General features: G+C 42.4%; 2 protein-coding genes across 2 annotated transcripts; one reads left to right on the top strand and one right to left on the bottom strand.

The window, feature by feature from the left end:
* Positions 1-10866: 10866 nt before the first annotated feature.
* LOC137039796 (uncharacterized protein F54H12.2-like) lies at positions 10867-12174 on the bottom strand. Its single transcript, XM_067415069.1, has one exon. The coding sequence runs from the start codon at positions 12172-12174 to the stop codon at positions 10867-10869; it is 1308 nt and encodes a 435-aa protein (XP_067271170.1).
* Positions 12175-20521: 8347 nt separating this feature from the next.
* On the top strand, positions 20522-22475 carry LOC137039795 (uncharacterized). The gene is made up of 7 exons (XM_067415068.1): positions 20522-20703; positions 20809-20956; positions 21325-21482; positions 21590-21733; positions 21824-22043; positions 22143-22259; positions 22338-22475. Exons 1-7 carry the CDS (start codon positions 20522-20524, stop codon positions 22473-22475), a joined length of 1107 nt encoding a protein of 368 aa, XP_067271169.1.
* Positions 22476-22882: the final 407 nt, after the last annotated feature.

Here is a 22882-nt window from a genome sequence, read left to right as displayed (position 1 = left end):
GCATGAAAAAAAAATCTAAACTGATATTATTGGCGTAAGGAGGCTATGATGTCAGTAGTAATAGGATGCACCTTATGACAAAAAGATTTATGGCTTTGACCTTTTGACCTTTTGCCCGATTGAACTTCCAGGGGTCACGGTCATGGAGGGGTTTCCGGTATGATTTATGACGTGACCTTTAGACCTTCCGGGGTTGATGGGGATTACGGGTATAATTTATGACGTGCCCTTTGACCTTCCGGGGTTGATGGGGATTACCGGTGTAATATATAATGTTTTTGACAGATGTTTTTATCCTTTGAAGTGGGTATGATAAAGTTTTTATCCTTTGAAGAGGGTATAATATATGATGTTTTTGAAGTCGTTAATAATATATGAAGTCGTTAATAATGATAATATATGTTGTTTTTTATCCTTTGAAGAGGGTATGATGTATATTTGTGACGGAAAGTTTTATCCTTTGAAGTTCAGGCTATCAGGACCCTCCTCCTCCTCCTCATTCCGTATTATCATGCTGTACTGTGAAGTGTATCTCACACAAGCCTTCTCTGTTAAGTCTTATATGTTTTTTAAAATAATATAAACGAAAATCTACCCCGCAAAAGTTGAATGTTTATAAAAATAGCTTAATAAAAAAACCTGAACCATCCATTTCAGTTTTAAATAAAATGGAGTCACAAAAATTAGCAAATTGTATCAAAAAGTGTTTATAGAGTTGAAGAAAAAACACACTGGTTATAAAGCAATACAATGTATGAAACGGTTCACACAAAAGCATTTAGAGATATTATTTAGCAATATTTAGTTAACCTGCATCTAACATTCCACATCTTTTAAAAAACAAAGTTCCCATACCATGTAGGCATCCTATTTCCTGAATATCTCCCGAAGCGGCCTCTCTCGCCCATGGGTCGGGTGTGTGCGTTTGCAATCCTGACAGCTTGTTGTTTTTAATATCTATACCGCTTCAGATCTCACCTAAAATACGGATTCGTTCTACCCTTTTGAAACGTAGCTCATCCATGGTTGTCGGGGGTGTGTGACAGTATGCCGTGAAATATGCTACACTGTATCACAGGTCACAACACGCTAGTGACCTGTGAGGCAAAAATTCATGGTGCAATGACGCCATCTATTGGACACAGCGGCGTATTTTTCCTACAATATATGCTGTCTTCTATATAAATAGAGCTGTCTGCGTGTCTGGGAAAACCATAGATATTTTGGAGATACTATCAAAATCATTTAGAGATATTTAGACAGTCTGCATCTAACATGGCACATCTTTTTTTAAAAACATAGTTTCTTAACACGCATCCAAATGTCTCCGAAGTGGCCTCTCTCACCCGTGGGATGTGGTGTGTGCGTGTGTATTGCGACAGTTGCTAGCCGTAAATATCTATACCGCTTCAGATCCCTGGTAATATACTAGCCAATTATCCCATTTTGAAACGTAGCTCATCCACGGGTGTTGGGGGTGTCTGACAGCAAGCCGTGTAAGGCCCCCACAGGTCGTGACCTGTGAGACGAAAATTCATAGTGCAATGACGCCATCTATTGGACGCGGCGGTGTATTTTTTCCTACAAAATACCTTATCTACCATATAAATAAAGCTGTCTTGGTGTCCGGGAAAACCATTGATATTATTTTGGAGATACCATCACGGCTCGTCATCCCTCTCAGCAAAAATGCAAAACAGTATGTAATTTTTTTCTTTATATTTAATGCTATAATGCTTTGAACATACAATTTGGTTATTAACATGTTTTATCTGTTATAAGTATAATCAGCCTTATTGTTTTAACCGTCGTTCTACTGCTATAATGGTTTATTTGTGGATTTCAAGCATGCATTGATGGTCTGATGATTTTCTGTAACATACTCTCTTTAAATCCATATCAGTTTAATATAAATGTACTACCGCTATGACGTTTTAAAACATATTTTGTGACAGACGCAACTTATTAATGTAGATTGTAAATCTGATTGTAATTAGATTTCATTTTAAAAATATATCAAAAAGACATATTCTGGCCACACTATTTGTTTTTTAAATCCGTACGTGGTGCGACCGTTTGGTTAGGTTGTTCTATCCGCTTAAATCTTATATCAAATTAGTTTTTTACCAGTACGTGATTATAATGGACTTTTATTATGAAAACGTCGGTCTAACAGGAAGCGGCCGATAGCCGCTTAGCAGCTATGCTGCGATTATCTATTCTATTTATGTTTTTTAATTCTGCTTACGCTAAATCATTATTCACCGTCGCGTTATCTTTGTTTTTTATTAAGGCGGCATAGCGTTACTGTTTACCCTCGTGGTTATGAAGCACGGCCCCTGTTAGGAAAAACGTGGTTTAGCTTAGCGGCGCGTGCTACATTGCTAACAGCTCTTAAACCTTATGATATCCTCTAGCAAAAGTAGTTTTGATGTTTATCCGGTTCACAAGGGCTATCGATCTGTTTTTGATATATCTACGGTATATTTTAAAAACATAAAATCATGTTTTAGTCACCGTCTTAAACGCCTACGGCTCTCCGGCGCCACCGGCCGTCCCGGAGTTAAAACTATATCCGGTAAGGGTGAAATTGCGCACCCTACCGTGCCGGAGTGATATAACACACCACATCGCTGATACGGGCGACAGCCGGCTCTCCAGCGCCACCCACTCCCCCGGAGTTAAAACTATATCCGGTTATGGTGAAATTGCTCACCCTAGTGCGTCGGAGTGATATAACATTCTGAAAATAATGTTTTATTTCAGGATTCAGCCATTATACGTCATCTATCTGTAGGCGGGCCATCAAACAGGCGTATAAAACGACTCACAATTGTTTTCCATTCATAACAGAGGTTTTTTCCCGGCAGGTTTGGATATTGAAACCTAGCAGCGATCTTTTTTCTATTCATTCATAAATTATAAAACGATCTTATTTAAATTTTCTTGCTCTCTTTAATTATTTATTTATTTTTATTTACAGCGACCGCTCAGACGATCAATGCGGACAGCACTGCGGACGGTAAAATAAAACCGTAGCAGCTATATTTTTATGTATATATTTTTGTATATATTTATCTCTCAATGTTCTATGAGAAAACAACCGTATTTATTTATTTATTTTAGATTTCATTTATTTTCTAACTCAACCAGACTTCCCGCTGGTCGACCTCACTGGAGAAGACGATGAAGAGGAGACCGTCAGCATAACAGATAGCCAAGACGGATCAGACCCTGCACCGCCGCAGCACACTGAGAATCAAGTAGTCCCTACCACATCGAGTTTAGACCAGACCTCTGAACCTAGCGACGAGCCTTTGAGAAAGAAGGCCAGAGAATCGCTTTGCCCCCCTCCCCCGCAGAACAGTCCGGCGCTGAGTTGTGACAGTCTATTTCCCCACGGTGAGATTAGCTACATTATTTTATTTAAACTCAATTTCTACTATTCCATTAAGTTTTTTTGTTATATCTCTACGTGGCAGGGCCGGGTGGAAGTACCGACGACGCGGCTAACTGGAATACGCCTCAACGTGCCGCTTGGGTCAGTAGTTCTTGGACGAGCTCAAACGCGGGTCATACCCCATATCCTTTTCAGTCGCCATCGGAACAAGACATCGAAGTCCAAGAGGCATCGCCTGTGCCTAGCCCCGCTGACACCCCACACACTGATACACCTTCTATAGAGACATTAGGTCAACAGTTTAGCACCAGCCATGAGGCTATAAACAGGAGATTGATTGAGCTGAGTAGCGAGTCACGCGACACAAACAGGAGATTGATTGAGCAGAGTAGTGAGTTGCGTGACGCAAACAGGAGATTGATTGAGCTGAGTAGTGAGTTGCGCGACACTCAACGTAGATTAGATGCATGCGGGAGTGAGGTTCGAGCCTCACGTCTAGAGACGCGCCGCCATGATGATTTCATTCGAAATATGTACTGCGAAATATTTCGCTGTATCCATACCATGAAATCAATCCTGGATGTGGAATCTGATAGAAGGGGTCGACAGTTAGCCCAATACCACCGTGAATTGGTACTTATGTTTCATCATCTTATTCACGTCTTCAATGATACAATGGATGAGTAAACATTTACATGTAATCCATTAAACTTTTATACCTTAGTTGTTTTTCTTTAGCCAACATTTATTGATTTTATATACCATCTATTTTTCTACATATATACTCTACGATATTTCATATATGCTTTTTTATATTTTCTACATATATACTCTATGATATTTCATGTATGCTTTTTATATTCTATGATATTTCATGTATGCATTTTTATATTCTGTTATATTTCATGTATGTTTTTATATTTTTCTACATATGGTCTATGATATTTCATGTATGCATTCCACATATACTCTATGATTCTGAGATATTTTATGTTTTAGTCTGAAATCTAAAATGGATGGATCAAAAAGCTTTTGCGCAGACGACACAGAACTGTCACCAGACGAGATTGATATGCTAAGTATACTACCGGATGATCTTTTAACACCTTCAGATTCTTTAGAACAGTATTTGTTTAATCTAGATTTCCCATCAACCTCGACCGATTTGGATCTTTTTGAATTAGCCGTAAATTCAAACGCGAATTTGTACGATCATGCCCTAAGCATAGACAATATTCCTGTTGTACAATACGGCGGCGTTTTAAATAATCAACTACCAACGCGTACTGACGACGACATTACAGAACAGCCTGTCGCCGATGATAATTCACAATCGTCGACCGGGGGAGCGAGAGCAGCTTCAGGTAATGTCGACGCTTTACTTGTGACTGACCCTGCCGTACAGACTCGATTAAGCAGTACGGACGTTGATACGCTGATTCGAGAAGGGGGGTTCGTTAACGGTTATCATGTTTTACCACGACCTCGTTTCAATAGCGTGTCGTTGAGAAGAAGCATGAATCTGAGAGAGATTAACTCTACAGATTTGGCCTCTTATCACACCCGCTTACACTACTTGCTGAGCGAGATCGTCGGCTTTGCTAGAGAAATCGGTAGCGACGCTCCCGTGATCAATATGACCATGTCCGCACCCGCTCTACAAACACCCGTCAGTGGTGTTTTAACATCGGGTAATGATTACAATGTGGATTTACTAATGGAACAATTTGAAAAAGTTTTACAGAGCAACGATCGGTTATTATCGGACGACGTCGTCGAGATCGACGCCACCGTCGCCATGAACAGACAAGGAGGCGGTCGTCGTAAACTTACAGATTTAGCCGTCTGTCAGGTCATCAAAAAGAAAAAGAGCACCTTATTTTGCCCCACAAATTTATCAAATAATTTATGTTTTTCTATTTGCATCGCTCGTTTTCTTAACCCTCAACTACCCGAGAACGAGTTAGAAAAACTGGCTACCGCCATTCAAAACGCCGCCGGCTTCTCAATCCACAACCCGATCGCTCTTAGCGACATAGCGGCGTTTGAACGAGCGCTAGGCATTAAAATCGTCGTATTTCACAGATCGAACGCCATGATCTTAGAAACGTACAAAACCTGTGATGAACCACGCCCCAAAACGGCGTTCCTGTATCTGGATAACGATCATTACTACATGATATTGAGTCTGACCGGTTTCTTGGGTTCAGCATACGTCTGTCAATTTTGTTACAAAAGTTACACCAGCGTCAGAACCCATCGATGTAAACACGCCTGTAATATCTGTTTTGACGTTGATTGTCATAGGTTTCCTAAAAGAACCATACATTGTCCCGATTGTTCGCGTTACTGTAAATCGAGCTATTGCTTCGAAATGCATAAAAAAAAACTCACCTCCCGGTCAGGAATACCCCGCCTGCGATATCATAAAATACTGTAAACTATGCTGCAAACGTTACGACGTTAAACAGGGGGACAAGGCTACAAACCACAAATGTAGCCCGGACAAATGCGTCCATTGTCGAGAGGAACTGGCGGATGGTGGGGTGCATCAATGTTTCATACAACCCCTAGTGCCTAAGGAAAAATGCGAGAAATACATTTTCTACGATTTTGAAACGCGTTACGAAAACGGTAGACACGTGGCAAATTTTGTTTGCGCGATCACATTCAAAGGCCAGAAATTTACGGCTGAGGGTACCGACTGCATCGCTAAGCTAATCGACCGCTTCAGACAACCCCGATATAACGGGTACTGCTTCATAGCTCATTACGCATCCAGATTCGACGCCTTTCTAATTCTCGAGTATTTTTGCAATGCCGGGATCGGGATTGAGATCATAATGCAAGGCTGTAAAATTATTTTCATGTACGACGAGTCGTTTGCCCAGCGGTATATCGATAGCTATGCATTTTTTCCAATGGCGTTAGCAAAAATGCCCGCGGCGCTAGACTTAGAAACGATGACTGGAAAAACATACTTTCCACACATGTTTAACATTGCTGAAAACGCTAACTACGTCGGACCTTACCCCGACAAAAAGTTCTACAACTACGATAACATGTCGGATAAAGACCGCAAAAAGTTCGACGCGTGGTACAGCACGGTTCAGGGCGAACGGTTTGACTTTAGGCAAGAACTGTACACGTACGGCGTTAACGACGTCGTCTTATTACGCGAAGGCTGTATGAAATACCGCGAGGCGTTCATAGAATGCGCCAAACTCGACCCTTTTGCATTCACGACGATCGCCAGTTGTTCGATGGGGGTCTGCAAAACGCATTATCTCGACAGAAACACGCTCGCTCTCACGCAAAACAAAGCGTACATCCGTCAGAATAAGTGCTACTCAAACGGATCGATCGAATGGCTCGAGTACGTTAAGAAAAGTCGAAAAGCAGACGTTCACCACGCTGTAAACCACGGCGAAGTTTCGATCGGTAAGTACTTTTTAGACGGCTACTATGAGCAGGACGGTGTGAGGCACGGGTTAGAATACGCGGGGTGCATCTTCCACGGGCACTGCTGTCGCTTTGAACCTCATCAGACACACCCCTTGTCGGGAGTACGCTACGGGGTTCTCAGGAGACAGTTTGACGATAAGGTTGAAATTCTGCAGAATGCGTACGGTTTGCAAATCGAGGTTCTTTGGGAATGCGAATGGAACGCCATGAAAAAGACCGACCCCTCTGTGATAGAATTTATGGCTAATTATTCTGCCCCAGAGAGACTGAGACATCGAGAGGCGTTGTTTGGTGGGCGCACTAATGCTTATATGCTCTATCACAAAGTGAGCGGGGACGAGAAAATACGTTACCTTGATTTCACTTCGTTATATCCTTTCTGTCAGGCTACGAAAAGCTACCCGATCGAACACCCGCAGATCATTTTTAATGATTTTGAACCGATTGAAAATTATTACGGTCTTATCAAAGCAACCGTGTACCCTTCCCGCAAATTACTGCACCCGGTCCTCCCTTACAGATGTCAGGGAAAACTGATGTTTCCGTTGTGCAGAACCTGCGCTCACGATCAAAACCAGACCACGAGCTGTACCCACACGAATGAGGAAAGAGCGCTGTCGGGTTGTTGGGTATCTATAGAGCTTTTAAAAGCCGTCGAGAAGGGCTATGTGGTAGCCAAGATCGACGAGGTTTGGCATTTTCCGCAGCGGTCAGACACGTTGTTTGACGGATATGTAAAAACGTTTCTACGTTTGAAACAACAAGCGTCCGGGTACCCGTCGAACGTTGTCACGGAGGCTGAGAAAGAGACCTACATCCGTGAGTATTTTGAAAAAGAGGGGATTCAACTCGACCCCGAAAAGATCAAGTACAACGCTGCCCAGAGGGCTATCACTAAATTAATTCTGAATAGTTTGTGGGGACGATTCTCTTTAAGACCGAACTTACCTCAAACGACTCTGGTGAGCGACCCCGAAGTTTTCACCAGAATCGTTTTCGGTAATACTGACACGTTGTCCTATTTCTCATTCGTCTCAGACGACGTGGCGCTCGTCCAGCATAAACCGCTCAAAGACGATGTTTGTAAGGCTCGCGATGTTAACGTGTTTATAGGCGCGTTCACTACCACACACGCGCGCCTGGAATTGTACGCATTGATGGACCGACTCGGCGACCGTCTACTATACTCGGACACAGACAGTGTCATATTCGTGTCTAGGCCCGGCGACTGGGAGCCGCCTCTCGGGGATCATTTAGGCGAGCTGACTAGCGAAATCGAATATGACGATTTTATCACCGAGTTTTGTTCCAGCGGTCCGAAATCTTATGGCTTTCGCACATGCAAAGGTACGGTGTGTATGAAAGCGAAGGGTATAACGCTGAATGCTAAAAATTCCCAAACCATCCGTCTGGAATCCCTGATCGGTCTGGTTGACAGTTATGTGACGTCGCCTAATAGTGGCGAATACATCCTAGCTCAAACGGAAAACATTGTGAGGAATAAAAAGACTCTCACATTGCACAACAAATCAGTCGTTAAAAGGTTTAAGGTGGTGTATAATAAACGCAGGCTTTTGCCCGATTACACCACACTTCCTTATGGCTACTGATCAGATGACGCACGGACGACCGCAGGATGTTTCCGATTATTTTGATTTCAGACTACAACATCCATTCAGTTCTGTTTTAAGTGGACCGTCAAATTCTGGAAAATCTTATTTTGTAAAACTTTTGTTGGAAAAAGGCTTGAATGTAATTTCCAAGAAAATTGAAAACATTGTATGGTTGTATGATTGTTGGCAACCTTTGTATGATGATGTACTGAAATTGTATGACATTAAATTCGTGCACGGAATACCGGAGAGTCTGAATGATGATGATTTGCTACCTGTCACTAAAACAAATCTTCTCATCGTGGATGATTTGATGGAGCAGGCCAGTGGTAACTCCGAGCTTCAAAGGGTATTTGTGAATTTTGTTCATCATCGAAATTTAAGTTGCGTTTACATAGTCCAAAACGCGTTTGTACAGGGTAAATTCAGCCGAACCATTAGTTTAAACACCAATTATATGATTCTGTTTAAAAACCCTCGGGATGTCAACCAAGTAGCGCTGCTAGCGCGTCAAATGTACCCCGGAAACACAAAATACTTCATGGAGTGCTATCACGACGCGGTCAACCGACCTTTTGGCTACTTAATGATAGACTATAAAGCAAAAACTCCCGAGCAGTACCGTCTCAGAACAGGATTGCTTTCCGACCGTCAAGTGGTTTATATCCCGAAAAAAAGAAGAACGTGATCAACATGTCAGCCAGACTTTGTAAACATCTCCCTGTGTTAAAGCTACTACATAAAGCTTCTCCAAAACAACGGCGACGTATTTTACAATCGGCGTCCGACGAGTTCATTTTATCCCTTTGTGAAGTGGCTCTTAACATTCTCTACGGAACGATTCCGGTCAACCGTCAACAGTACAGAAAACTGAAAAAGAGAAAAGCCGAAATTAAATTTGTCGCCGATAAAAAAATAGGCATAGAGGCCAAGAAACGAGTCATCAACCAGAAGGGCGGATTCCTTTTGCCGCTCCTGAGCGTGGCCATACCATTTCTTTCGAGCTTGATAGCAAATAGATAGGATGGAGTATGCGGAGAAGATGTATTTAGTCCCGCAACATCAATTGGATAGGATGAAAACTGAAAACCCCCGCGAGAGTATTCAACAGACGGTGGAAAACGAATTGGACGGATCCATGAGAAATATTTTACTCCGCACTGATTTGAGCCCTTACGAAAAAGCAAAGCTTTACGCCAATACCCTAAGCAGGTTTTTGAACGTCGTTAAACAAGGCGATCGTGAGGCCGGTGTTTTAACGCTCACCCTGCCGGACCCCCCTAATAAAGACGAGCTACCGACTACCACGGCCGTTGAAGTTGACGGTGCTGATGTGCACGTGATGGATGAAGTTCTGAAGAATGTGCCTTCGAGAAGTGTGAAAAACAGCAGATACATATTAGACAAGATGTCCAAAGCTAAAGAACTAAGTGCGTGGAACGAATCGGGTGAGTTTGTGTTCAGGGGTAAAGCCGTGAAAGGCTCGCACATGCTCGATTTATTAAAAAACATTACGGCTCCGCAAAAGGTTCGGGATAACAGGAGACCTATAGGATGGTCGGAGTTTCTACGCGCCTTTGCAGAATTAAACATTCCTTTTTCTACGGTGCCGAATCAACAGGTGAGGGGTGCAATTCAGTCTCTAAAGACTAAACCCGACTCCCCCACACAAACCCTTGCCAGACCTTCTAAAAGAGGACGAAAATATTCACGCTCTGTGTTTCCAGAGCCCGAAGACTCTGTGTTTAAATCCCCAACTATCGATCGAAGACAATGGTTGGAATTTTAACGAATCCTTCTATTTTGTATCCATTGTATGATTCAATAAAAAAGACTATCAAATATAATAGTTTTAAGATTTTTATTTATATGCCAAACGTGTCTGCACACAGTGAAGGCAGGAAAACATTTCATCATTACAAACATACGGTCTTAATCTCCTCACAAAAAGGGACACCATTTTATCATTTTTTATGTAATCATCGGTGTATAGTTTCATCACATGGTTATAGTCACATCCTCTGGCTAAATGATATAGAAAAAACACAGTGCTGACCGCAGGTATCCGATGAATAATCCTGGACGCGTCTGTCGGAATATAATACCGCGGAGCCATTGGCTGTTAGAAAGTTATTGATGGTGATTGGAAACCTCTGGCTTTTGGGTGGGTTGCCGAAGCTGTCGAAAAAACATGTGGGTCCTTCCTCGCTTAAATAAACCGCGATCCAATGCTCGCCCGGTAACCAGGAAGGGTGGGTGTTAATGATCGCCATTGACGGTAAGATCCTTAGGGTTTTTTTGGGTAGTTGATCGCTCGGTAGAACCCCGAGAAAATGAGTCCCGCATGTGATTTTATCCATGACGGCCGTGAGTTGCAGCGTGTTCATCTCAATAGTAGTCTATCAGCACTTGACGTCTGTTAGATACTTCAATGATGGAGTCGAATACCGCGTAAATGATTAAATTAATGGTATTCGGCAGCGGTTGTCTGAAACGAGCTTCGACTCTGATATTCCCGGACTTGATTAGCGAAATGTGCTGACCGCACTCTTCGTCGGGTGTGAGGTTAAATGCGTAAAGCGTGTATCCGTTCAGGAAATCATTCCTGCCTATAGCGAGCGGTTGATCTTTAAGATGTCTCCCGGTCGCCATCACCAGCTGATAATATTCCCGTACCGCCATTCCATCGCTGAAATTGGGCTGAAGAGGCTTCGTGGGGACCTGCTGTCCGTCAAGGTACACCGCTAAAAATTCTAAGTTATAATGATGAAAGGCGAATGGATTTTTCGTGTAGGAGCCGGTGAAGGCGTCGTTGTCGACCATACCTATGACGATAGACTTGGGTAGCGTTCCTAAAAACAGATTTTCTTGATTCGAAACACGAGCCCCTGCGGGTATGGAGAATGATTTTAGACTGACCCTATCGACGGGGTACTTTGCCGTTGTCGAGAGTAGTGTCTGGGCGTGTGCCAGCCTCACCGGCGGTGATACAGAAACTTTCTTGACAAATAGGGATGCAGCCACTATATTTAATTTGTAAGCCACATCGTCGGACCTCATCAGACAGAATTCATCTTTTGCTCTAATAAATCTTATCTTAATGTCAACCCCGTTTATCAAAAGTTTCTCCTGGAAGAATATATCGCTGTGTATGGGCACAAGGAGTTCCACTTCCTTGCTTTCGCTGGTGTAGCTCGATCTCTTTGTCAGCCCCGCGTTATTGCCTGCGGGGTCGTGGACATTCATCTGACCCGCAGTGTCCTTGTAAAACAAGCCGGAGGCGAAAATAGATTCCAGAGTATCTTTACCGTAGTTGATCAGACTTTCTATGATGCAGCGATAAGGATAGGTGCTCGAACTTTGAGATATCAGACGATCGCCCAGGGTTACGTCGACTTGTGAAAATATGGTGGCTCCGGGGTAGTTGATCAGCCCTACCTTCGCCGGGTGTGCAATCACATCACCGTTAGGTTTCGTGATTTTCACCCGTAGATAGAGCATGGTGTTGTTGAGATCCAAATAATCATCGCCGTTGCCCGCGATAAAAAATTCCAACGGAGCGGAGTCGGATATGGCCGATAAAGGGGCCACTTCTAAATAGCCATTTTTCTCAATAACGGTCTGCGTCATCGGGACCGTAAATAAGTCCAGCTCCGACTTGATGCATTCTCCCGACATGCGATGCAGTAACGCCATGTTAGAATATAGATTTTGAGGCTCTCTTGATCGATACGTTTCGACTAACAGACTTCTTGCGCTTTCTGCGTGCGAGTGAGAGCCTGTTTGATCCGCTCGCCGCTTTCTTCTTCTTCTTTTGTGCTAGCCATTGACCACGCCTCCTCACACCGGGCGGCTTAGACATTCTCTTACGGGCCATGACCATTAGCCCGGACCCGTCTTGAGCTTTATCGTTATGGGACCGCGTCAATACGTTTGAGACGACGTCGGATACTATATTTCTAGCCGCCGATTTTAGGTGAGGTTTCGCGATGCTAAATCCTCTTTTTAACAGAGGTATGGCCATCCTGAACAGGCCTCTAAATAAACCGCCTATTCCAGCCCCATACATAACCCCGCCCCCTGCATACCCCGGTAAGCCGCTACCGGCTTGATTTTGGTAATAGCTTACATAGTCCGAGGTATTGGTCTCTCTAGGTGTATAATAAACCATTTTTAAAGAATCGGGATACGTTTTGGTTTAAAGTGAAGTTTTACTATGACTTTCCCGTAAGAAAATGCTACCTCGTTGTTTTGATCGTCCTTCAACTCTATGATGATGCTGTCGATGTGATCCTTGTTGACCGATGCGTAATGGGGGTTGTCGTATCTGGCAATGACCGCGTCGTTGCTTTTACCCGTTATATGTACGCATCTCAAGAGGGGTACGTGCGAATCGCCGACCGATTGATATTGGATGACGTCTGTGTAAACGTACATCGTGTAGAACCCCGCGTTGATATCCGCTTGATGAGGCGCGTACGAGATGACGGTCTTAGTAAAATCGGGTTCTTTATGATAGCTTAAACCTCCGAGAGGTTTTTGCGTCATTCCTAAAATGATGGCCAGTTTCCCCCGGAAACTCATCGAAATGTTGGGTTTCGCTACCAGATAGACCTTGTTTTTTAATTCGTCGTGATGCAATACGGCCGAGGGCGTGAGATGTTGGTTTATAGCACGGAGGATCGCTCGAATGTTTACGTAGTAACCGCCGTTTATGTTCAATTTTGAAATGATAGAAATACCAATATGTGTGGAGGTGCCGTCGGGGGGTTCCGGGGCCTTATGTAGAATGAAATGTCCATCTTCGTCATTAAAGATGTACCAACTTCTAGGATATTCGATTTCGGCGAGTCCGACTTCCCATTCTCCTTTCAAGTTTATGGGCTTAGCCAACCTGGTTGTATAGCAGGCTATACGATTTTCAGGATAAACCGACGCCGACGCATTGCACGGCAAGGTGACGTAGAACCCGTGATCATCCATGACGATCCTTCGTCCCGTATGGGTCGGCCCCGTTAACGACGCATCGTTTTAAGGAGATTGCAAGTCCAGCAGAGTTTTTTTATCTATATAACTATTAAATTTTGAAGGCCATCCGAGCCATTTCACTAGAACAAGCGTAGATTTCCCTTGTTTTTTCTGACCTAAAATCTTTTCTACTTTAAAAGATTTGTTTTTACTAACAATTATTTTTTGCAGCTCTTTTTCATAAAAAACCCCGTCGATGACTTCACCGTCATAATCGGTGAGTCTGTAGACCGGGGGTTGTCGCGGGATACGAGAGGCCACGGTGAAAAATTCTTCCGTGTAGTTCTGCTCGTAACCTTTGGCGAACGGACCTCTGACTTTAGAAATCCTAACGACGTCGCCGACTTTGAAATTAAATAGGGGTTTAACCCCGGTCTTCTTTATATCGCCGTACAAGTTTTGAAACACTTGATCCTCATTTACTTTGTCCACGTCCACGGGTCTCATTCTGATACTTCGATGATAACTCGTGTTGTACCCCTGAATAATGTCTTGTAAAACATCTACGTATCTGCGCGAATTTGTAGCCGTTAAAAATCTCCACATGCGACTTTTTAACGTTCTATTAAACCGTTCCACAACGCTGGCTTTCAAATCCGTGGCGGTAGCAAAGTGATTGATGTCGTGCTTTTTCATCATATCTTGAAAATGCTTGTTAAAAAACTCCGTTCCCTGATCCGTCTGCAGTTTCTGAGGTACACGCCCCTCGTCGAGTATAGACTTGAAAGCTTTAGTAACCTCAATGCCGCTCTTATTTTTCAACACTCGAACCCACGAGTACTTGCTAAATACGTCTATACAGGTCAGCAGAAATTTATTACCGTCATTATCCTTGGCGTAGGCGGTCATATCGACAAGATCGGCCTGGAACTGCGTATCGACCCCGTACACAACCACTCTATTTCGTTTGTATTTTATAGGAGCTGTTTTGTGTAATGTGTAAGCATCCTCACCGGCCAACCATTCTGAAACCTCTTTATCGCTTAGACGAACCCCGCTATCTTTTAAGACGGCGTCTTTTAATCGCTTTTTACCCCCTAAAGAACCAGGGTTGGATGGTGTATAATAAGTCTTTTTCATGAGCTCCGACATGATGTCGTTTCAGCCGTTGCAAAAAGAATAATGCGTACAATGATTTTGAATCAATCTTTTATTAAAAAAGTTACAGAATACAAAAGTAAAATGGATACAATGAAATAACAGATCATGTAATCCAAGTACATAAAAAACAGATATAATGATGTTAATATAGCAACATCTAAGTAATAACTTACGGGATACAAAGTAAGTTAAATATGAATATAATATTGTTACAGGATATAATGGCTAGTAAAAAATTATGATGGTAATAATCACATCAATGAAAGTCTAACCAGAAAAGAAAATCTCTGCAGGCCATCATGTTTTGGGCTAGGATGTAATCGATAAACATTGCGACAATTTTCTCAACAATGTTTTCCATTTCGTCAATTTTGGCTAATTCATTTTCATCATTTTCATCATACCCGCGTGTACTCAATATCAGTGTAGAACATACGTCCGCCACATAGGTACAGGAACACAACAGGTCTGTGATTCCAATCTCAGACTGCGATTGAAACAGTATATCTAGAACCTCTTTCATCATGACATCGGGTGGTTTGGTACCGTCTGCGCATTTGTCCGTCAAATCATCCCATGAATTAGGCATTCCTCTAATTAACACCATATTTTTCTTGAGATTTGCTTCATGCCTCGTGTCGGTGTCAATTGGAAATCCGGGGTTGGATGCATCCGCAATAATCTTATGCAACAGATTGCTCATCTGGTTTCTGTAATGATCTTTAAACATGAATTCCACACAACTCTTTAGGCTGCAGTTCGCACCCATGCTGGAGGGATCTTGATCGCTAGCCATTCACAATCGAAAGACCTTCCCAGAGATCAACCACGTCGTAGACTATATCCTTGCAGGGTGCGTCCAGAAGTCTCCCCCTGATTTCTTCTAGCTTGGCCGCTATGAACGGCTCGTCTTTCAATTCGTGCAGGATAGTACCGACTGTTCCTTGAATACGATGAGGGTTAGATTTTAACCCGCAGCGGTTCAGGAGAATAGTGATGATGCCGTGAAAGAAGGGTTTAAACAACTTGCCTGATAGCTCGTCAAAGTGTGTGTCCAAGAAGAAGTTGGGTGGGTCAAACAGGCAGGAATGCTGCAGCTGGCTAGGATGGTTAATCGCACAACCCTGGCATTCGTCCTTAAGCTTGTCGGCGATGAGATGCTCCAGCAGCAGCACGGTCGCGGCTTTTATGATTTTGAATCCGACGTCGCTGAAACATCCGTCTGTAGCGTCGTAACAGCCTTTATCAGCGGAGAGGTAAGTCAGGTTGTGTGATCCGATGTCCGAAGCGAATTTATCCAGCCAGTCCTTGTGGAGGTCCGGTGGTTCGGGGGAGAAAGTTAGACTATGGTCGCACGCGTTGTCATCAGGAGGGTCGAGAATGCTGCCGAAAGAGATACCGCAGCTACAGACATGAGCGGGGTCTGATGATGCTTCTTCAGTCATGACTTATAAATGACGCATGGGTGGGTCTCTGCGGCGAGGTTTTTGATGCGCGTAGTGAATGGGCGTGGACGCTATAGCTTCAGTGCTGCTGCGCACGCATTTGTCGGGGTGGAACAGCTGCACTTTAACTTTGCTGTATCCGTCATGCATGTCACACCATTTGAACATTTTGTTTATGTTCGGGAAAATATCTTTCAGCAGATCCATATCGCCCCAGCTGAACAATAATTGCATTTCAAACAGATCGTTATGCTCGGTAGGTATGACAGCCCTCGCTCGAACGTTGCTGAGTTTCGTGTTCTCTTTACAGCAGAATATGTAAACAGATTCCTTCACCATCTTTTTAGTGTGATCACCCACCACACGGTACCGGACATTCGGGGTTACACTGTCCCACTCTGCAACGTACAAAGGCTCTTCACCGCAGTCTTTCAGATCCCTCCAGACAAAATTGTAAAAAAGATTCCAGTCTTTTTCAGGAAATACAACGCAGGGGTCTTCCACGGCCTGAAACTCTCCATGGTTGTCGGTAGTGTAGAGCGTAACAGTACGTGTCGGTTTATGAAATCTGTACCCGAATACGCGTCCGCTGCCCATGTTAAATTCAGCTGTTTTCCATTCGGTAACTTCGTGGAGAAAATCTGTCAGACGGACGTGACCGTACGGTTTTCTCGGTGCCCTAGGCAGTCTTTCCGGCGATTTACGGGGGGATAAACCATCCATCCTCATGTAGCTCATGATTCTCTTTTGTAGAACAGACTACACATCGATCAGTTTATATACGTTGCTACGGAATGAGGAGGAGGAGGAGGTTCCTGATAGCCCGAACTTCAAAGGATAAAACTTTCCGTCACAAATATATATCATACCCTCTTCAAAGGATAAAAACAACATATATTATCATTATTAACGACTTCATATATTATTAACGACTTCAAAAACATCATATATTATACCCTCTTCAAAGGATAAAAACTTTATCATACCCACTTCAAAGGATAAAAACATCTGTCAAAAACATTATATATTACACCGGTAATCCCCATCAACCCCGGAAGGTCAAAGGGCAGGTCATAAATTATACCCGTAATCCCCATGAACCCCGGAAGGTCAAAAGGTCACGTCATAAATCATACCGGAAACCCCTCCATGACCGTGACCCCTGGAAGTTCAATCGGGCAAAAGGTCAAAAGGTCAAAGCCATAAATCTTTTTGTCATAAGGTGCATCCTATTACTACTGATGTCAGGGTATAATCTAATCATCAGCATAATATAGATAATAGACCCAAAGATATGTGATCCTTTATTTGAAACATTTAAAAAATGTAGTAGTGTGTTGGCTTTTTAACTTTTAATACAAACATCTTGTCTTTTACTTTTGTAGCTATTTTTATGGAAGGCTACTTATGAAACAACACGCTAAGTGTGTAAGTAAAAATATGTTAAATTTTAATTTTAATGTATAAATAAAAAGGTTAGGAATCATATTGGTCTTAAGTGTTTAAAAAAAAAAAAAAAATTGGGGGTGCGGGGCCTCCAAATGTCTAGAACCGGCACTGCTACCATAGCAATTATTCAGTATAAATTAGTCATATTATTAACACATTTCCCCCACCAGCAGTTTATACACGATACCAGTCAGTACCAGAAGTTTGAAAAATTATTTATTTTATATATTTACAAAAAAAAAATGCTCAACTCTTCCTTACAATGGTAACCCCCTTCTTTAAATGATTCTAATAATCTTTAATAACACAATTGCACAATATCAAGACCTCAACTTTTCTCGTTTTCTCAAAACAAAACGAGTGGTAACCTAATTATTTTGATGGTCCTGGCTGAAGCTCACAGAAAGGGGGCAAAATATGCTTCAAAATGCTAAAAGGGTAACCTAATTATTTACCTTAATAAATTGTTTGATTTAATTCTTTCTATTATTAGTACCAATAGACTTGATACGCTTAAAATAAGAGCTCCAAATAACTCCTTGATAGTTTGACTTCTCATTTTTTAAATATAATTGCAACATTATAAGTTTGCACTGGAGCAACATGTACTAAGTGCTTCTGTCTCTCTTATAAAATGTAGTTAGCACTGTCCAAACTCATTAGCATTTCAATGGACTGTGTGTGCGTGTGTGTGCGTGTGTGTGTGTGAGAGAGAGTTGAGTTGCTTAATCAGCAGATACAAACACATTCAGCATTCTGAACGAATATAAACACTATGGTGAATAAAGTTTTTGTTGTTGTCATTTATTTTTAGTAAGCACCTCAGAGAGGTTCACCTCTTCACCAGGTTCACAGATCCACTTAATCATTTTTTTTTTATATAATTTAATAATACAAAATATGTTGTTGCAAATTAAAAACAGGAGTCAGGAAGATGGGTTCAATTTGGACCTAACCTATATATACCCAAATATCATTGGCATGGGTACAACATGGATGTTTATTTTGCAAGGTCCACCTAGAGCCGTCCCAGGTGAGCCAGGAGGATGAGAGATCACTGATTTATATCTTTAAACTTGAAATAAAAGTTTCAAATAACTCATCGATAGTATGGCTTTTCATTTTTTTGTAAATATATTTATTTACCAAGTGCTTCTGTGTCTCTAACAACAATTGTTACTAGCACTGTCCAAACTTATTATCATTTCAATGTGTGTGTGAGAGAGAGAGAGAGAGAGAGAGAGAGAGAGAGAGAGAGAGAGAGAGAGAGAGAGAGAGAGAGAGAGAGAGAGAGAGTAGGTGGGGGTCAATCATTGCTTAAGCAGCAGATACAAACACATTCAGCAAAAAAAAAAAAAAAAATTGCCCCTTATTTTTCTTTCCTTTATGTAAAATTTTTCATGTTTCCTATCAAAATAAAACTCATTATGTTCAGATTACAAATATTTGATCACATTTACTTATTTTTAACTAATTTGAAACTTATAAAAACTTCTTTTTCTGAGAGCTGACTGTGGTGTGACAGGCAGCGGGGCGAGGGACCGCGAGAGCGGGCCGGTGATTAACGTTCACGAGTGCCAGCTGCGTGGCACACCGGTCTCGTCTCGCGGCCATGTGACGGGAGCATATAAGGAGGAGCAGGAGCTGCGGAAGACGAGAGAGGACCAGGCCTGGATTTTATGTTATGTTATGTTTTGTTTGTGGGCAGTTGTCCGTGAGGGGCTGCCCACGTTTTATTTTGTGTGTGTTTGCGGGCAGTTGTCCGTGAGGGGCTGTCCGCGGTTTTACTTTCGTTTTGTTTATTTATTTTTAATAAATGTTTGTTGAACGCTCGCCGGTTCCCGCCTCCTTCCTTCCATCTACGAACTCGTTACACTGACTAAAACCAGTTTTTTTAGATTGTCCGATGGCTCGATGGGCCATTCTCACCTACGGTGCAAAACTGCGATCTCATTGGCTAGTTTGAACAGAACTTCAGGTTTACTATACCTGTTCTAGGGAGAGAAAAACACATCGCTACAAACAGTCAGCGGAATAACTTCTACCTCACCAATTGTTTGAAAACATCTAACTGTTTATTTCTAACTTGCAATGGCTTCTGAAGGGTAAGTGATTCCTATGTATTATTACATTAGCGGTTTAAAAGTGCCTTGTCTTTGTTTGTTAGACCTAACTGAATCTCTCCATAAGAAACTTTAAAGGGATAGTTTACCAAAAAATGAAAATTCTGTCTTCCTTTACTCGTCCTCATGTTTCAAACATGTATGCATTTCTTCCTTCTGTTGAACACAAACAAAGATATTTTGAAGAATTTCACTACCAGAACCATTGTCTGCCATTATATGTTTTTTCCTACTATGGAAGTAAATGCTTCAGTCAACTGTTTGGTTAACTGTTGGAACAAAGAAATTCATACAGGTTTGAAACAGCTTGAGGGCGGGTAAAGGATGAAAGAATTTACAGTTTTGTTTGTTGAACTATCCCTTTAACAATAATGCTGGTACTTGGCTCTAAAAAAGTATTTTATTTAACATTTATAAAATAAAAAAAAACTTTATTTACTATTATTATTTTTTGTTGTTGTGCAATTCTTCATTATTATGATGCAGACTAAATTGACTACATTTCATTTCAAAACTTGTATGTATTAAAATAACCGTTTGTTTTGTTTGTTTGTTCATACAGTGCATTCCACAGCAGGATTTACTTCCTCTGCCCTCACTGCAAGAAGGCTCCGCGCACTCTCCCTGGCCATCTCAGGACGGCCTGTATGAAGGGAAGCTCGGAAGAGGACATCCGAGCGACCGTTATACAGGCCAAAAAAGAAATGGCGGATTTCTCCCACACCGGCCGGTTCTGGGAGTACCAGACAGTTCGTGAGATTTGCGGAGCTGCTAATCCTCTGGCTAGGTGTGTAATTAACCATTATACCTGACTACACTGTCCTCTTGAAGTACAATACTCCATATTCCATCAAATGTGTATTCACTGTTTTTCTTTTCTTAGCTTGTTGGAGGTAAATGACACGGAAAGGCTTGGTAGTGAGGAACGTTCCACCCCTCCATCCTGCTCCAACTTGCATTCCTCAGAGCTCCACGCGGGTTGCTGAGCGTGCCACGCCGGATGCTGAGCGTGCACCAGCGGCTCTGGAGCCAGAACCAGAGTCAGTATCTGATGACAGCTCTGAGGAGAACTATCAGAGGTAAAGGTTCACTACATCCTTCACAGAAAGCAGATGCAGCGATTGTACATCATTACTTGTGAACATATGCACAATCATATGACCACCTGGTTTATTTGATTTCAGCTCTGGGGGGCCGAATTGGACCTCTGATGTTCGGGTGGAGATGGCAAGAAAGGGCCTCTATAAGAAGCACTCCATCGCCCACCCTCTGCTTCAGGGGTTCTTTGTCTACTTGAGTGTGGACTTGGGAAACAAACGGAGCAAACAAGAGGTAATTGAAAAGAAAAGATAGCTTTATATATCTCACAAACATACACACATACACACACAGAAAAATAAATAAATCAATTTAAAGAAAAAATAGTTTACACTCAATTTTAAGGTGCCATTGTTACAGTGTAGTTATATATGTAAGTACAGTGTAATATTAACACATTTACTTATAGTATTAGGGCAGGGTTAGGATTTAGATGAGGTTTATTTGCATTTAATTATGCATAATTTACTGGTACTCACTGTTAAATAAAGTGTTCCCAAAATGTAGTTTGGTTCCCCCCCATAAAATGTGTGTTGTGGTCACATGGTAACCTGTTTCACTTTCAGCCCTGCAGATTTTTAATGTGTAATGTATAATTACAGGTGGAAAATGTGTCCCGCTTCATGTTCTTCATGGACCCTAATGAGCCGAGCCTGTCGTTTGTTCGAGAAGTGGAGAAGGTGCGAGAGTACTTTAATGTACTCACACACACCCAGCTCGCCAAACAGACAGTGCTCAATTATTGGAAGAGTCTCAAGAGGTGAGGACTGTTTAACGTAACAAACACACATCACGCAACTGTCAACTGATCATTATCAGATAGGCTGTCTTCTGGCTGTAACAATCATTTCTTTCTCTCTCTTTAAGGTTCATGAGGTACACCATTACTTCCACCAGCCTTCAAAGCAAGGACAAAACTCTCTACATGGATTGTAAAGACTTTATTGATCCTTTGGACGGCATACGGGCGGGTATGTCGAAAAAAGTAAATAAGGAGCTGACACAAAAACGGTATGTATTTAAAAAAAAGAAAAAATCACTCCTTTTTAACGATTGCACGTAAATCACAGGTGAGCTCAACATTACTATTTTATTTCTCAGATACCGGGGTTACGGAAAGGAGAAGCTGCCAGCAGACTGTGTGGCGATCCTCGATTTAGCAAAAACTGACTTCCTGGCACTAATAGGGAAACTACAGGGTCCAGCAGCCGTTTCCGGGGAGCTGCTTGAGAAGAGCGACCGCCTTCTAATCCTCTATTATTTGGAGGCAATTATTATGCTCAAGCTCCTCCAGCGGCCTGGAGTAGTTACCAATATGACAGTACGTGTATTTTAGTAGCCTTCTTTATTAATTTTGTTCATTGTACCTTTTGTTTATTAGTGTTCCTGTCATTGAATGTGCATGTCTGTGTGTTTGCAGGTGGAGGAATGGCAGGGAAGAACCCGCTTTCCAGAGGGCTCCTGTATTGCCGTAAAGGAGCATAAAACGGCTGCGTCACAAATCGCAGAAGTTCCCCTGACCACTGACCAGGACCTTGTACGTTTGTATTCAAAATTACGTTATAGCCGTGTGTGTGTTTGTGTGATTTTAAATGAATGTTTTTCTTTTCCCCAGTGGTTCAGCCTGTATTTCAATCACATTCGGCCGGTGATGCTCCAGGGGTCCAGGTCAGGGGACGATGCGACGGCAGAGGGACAATTCTGTGTCCCGGCTGGCTCCCCTGGCTTGATCTTGAACTTAACATTTTGGTAGGTTGTTGCAGGTGTTGGGTAATGTGTTTTTAATGCCATGCTCAAATCAGATAAATGTTTGACTAGTGGTGCTTCATTACTCACATCCACAGTTCCTGCATCATCTTCGATCGCTGCTAATTTTGACATAGACACCAGACTCCCAAGCATCATCCTGACATCACCCATAGCCAATTCCACTCCAACAGTCAATGCAGTCACTGTAGTCATCACTCACATCTGTTCAGTTGGATCTCTCTTTCTTTCTCTTTCCTCCTCCACACACATCCTCCTCTGTCTCTTCTCCTCCTCCTCTCTCTGCTTGTTCATCTTAACAACTTTCTTCTTCCGGCTCATCCCCCATCTTGCTCCTGCTCTCATCCCTTTCTTCACTTACTCTCCTCTGCCTGCCTTCACTAAACCTCTTTC

This window comes from Pseudorasbora parva, chromosome 14, assembly GCF_024679245.1.
Source record: "Pseudorasbora parva isolate DD20220531a chromosome 14, ASM2467924v1, whole genome shotgun sequence".
Taxonomy (NCBI): Eukaryota; Metazoa; Chordata; class Actinopteri; order Cypriniformes; family Gobionidae; genus Pseudorasbora; species Pseudorasbora parva.
The sequence above is the reverse complement of the archived record's forward strand: the minus strand, read 5'-3'. Positions and strand labels throughout refer to the sequence as shown.

Excerpts from the sequence above, each read along its gene's own strand:
- LOC137039796 (XM_067415069.1), bottom strand. The coding sequence starts at position 12,174 with ATGGCGTTACTGCATCGCATGTCGGGAGAATGCATCAAGTCGGAGCTG.
- LOC137039795 (XM_067415068.1), top strand. The coding sequence starts at position 20,522 with ATGACACGGAAAGGCTTGGTAGTGAGGAACGTTCCACCCCTCCATCCT. Across the intron at positions 21,734-21,823 it reads AAGGAGCTGACACAAAAACG|ATACCGGGGTTACGGAAAGG; the intron begins GTATGTATTTAA and ends TTTATTTCTCAG. Across the intron at positions 22,044-22,142 it reads GAGTAGTTACCAATATGACA|GTGGAGGAATGGCAGGGAAG; the intron begins GTACGTGTATTT and ends GTGTGTTTGCAG.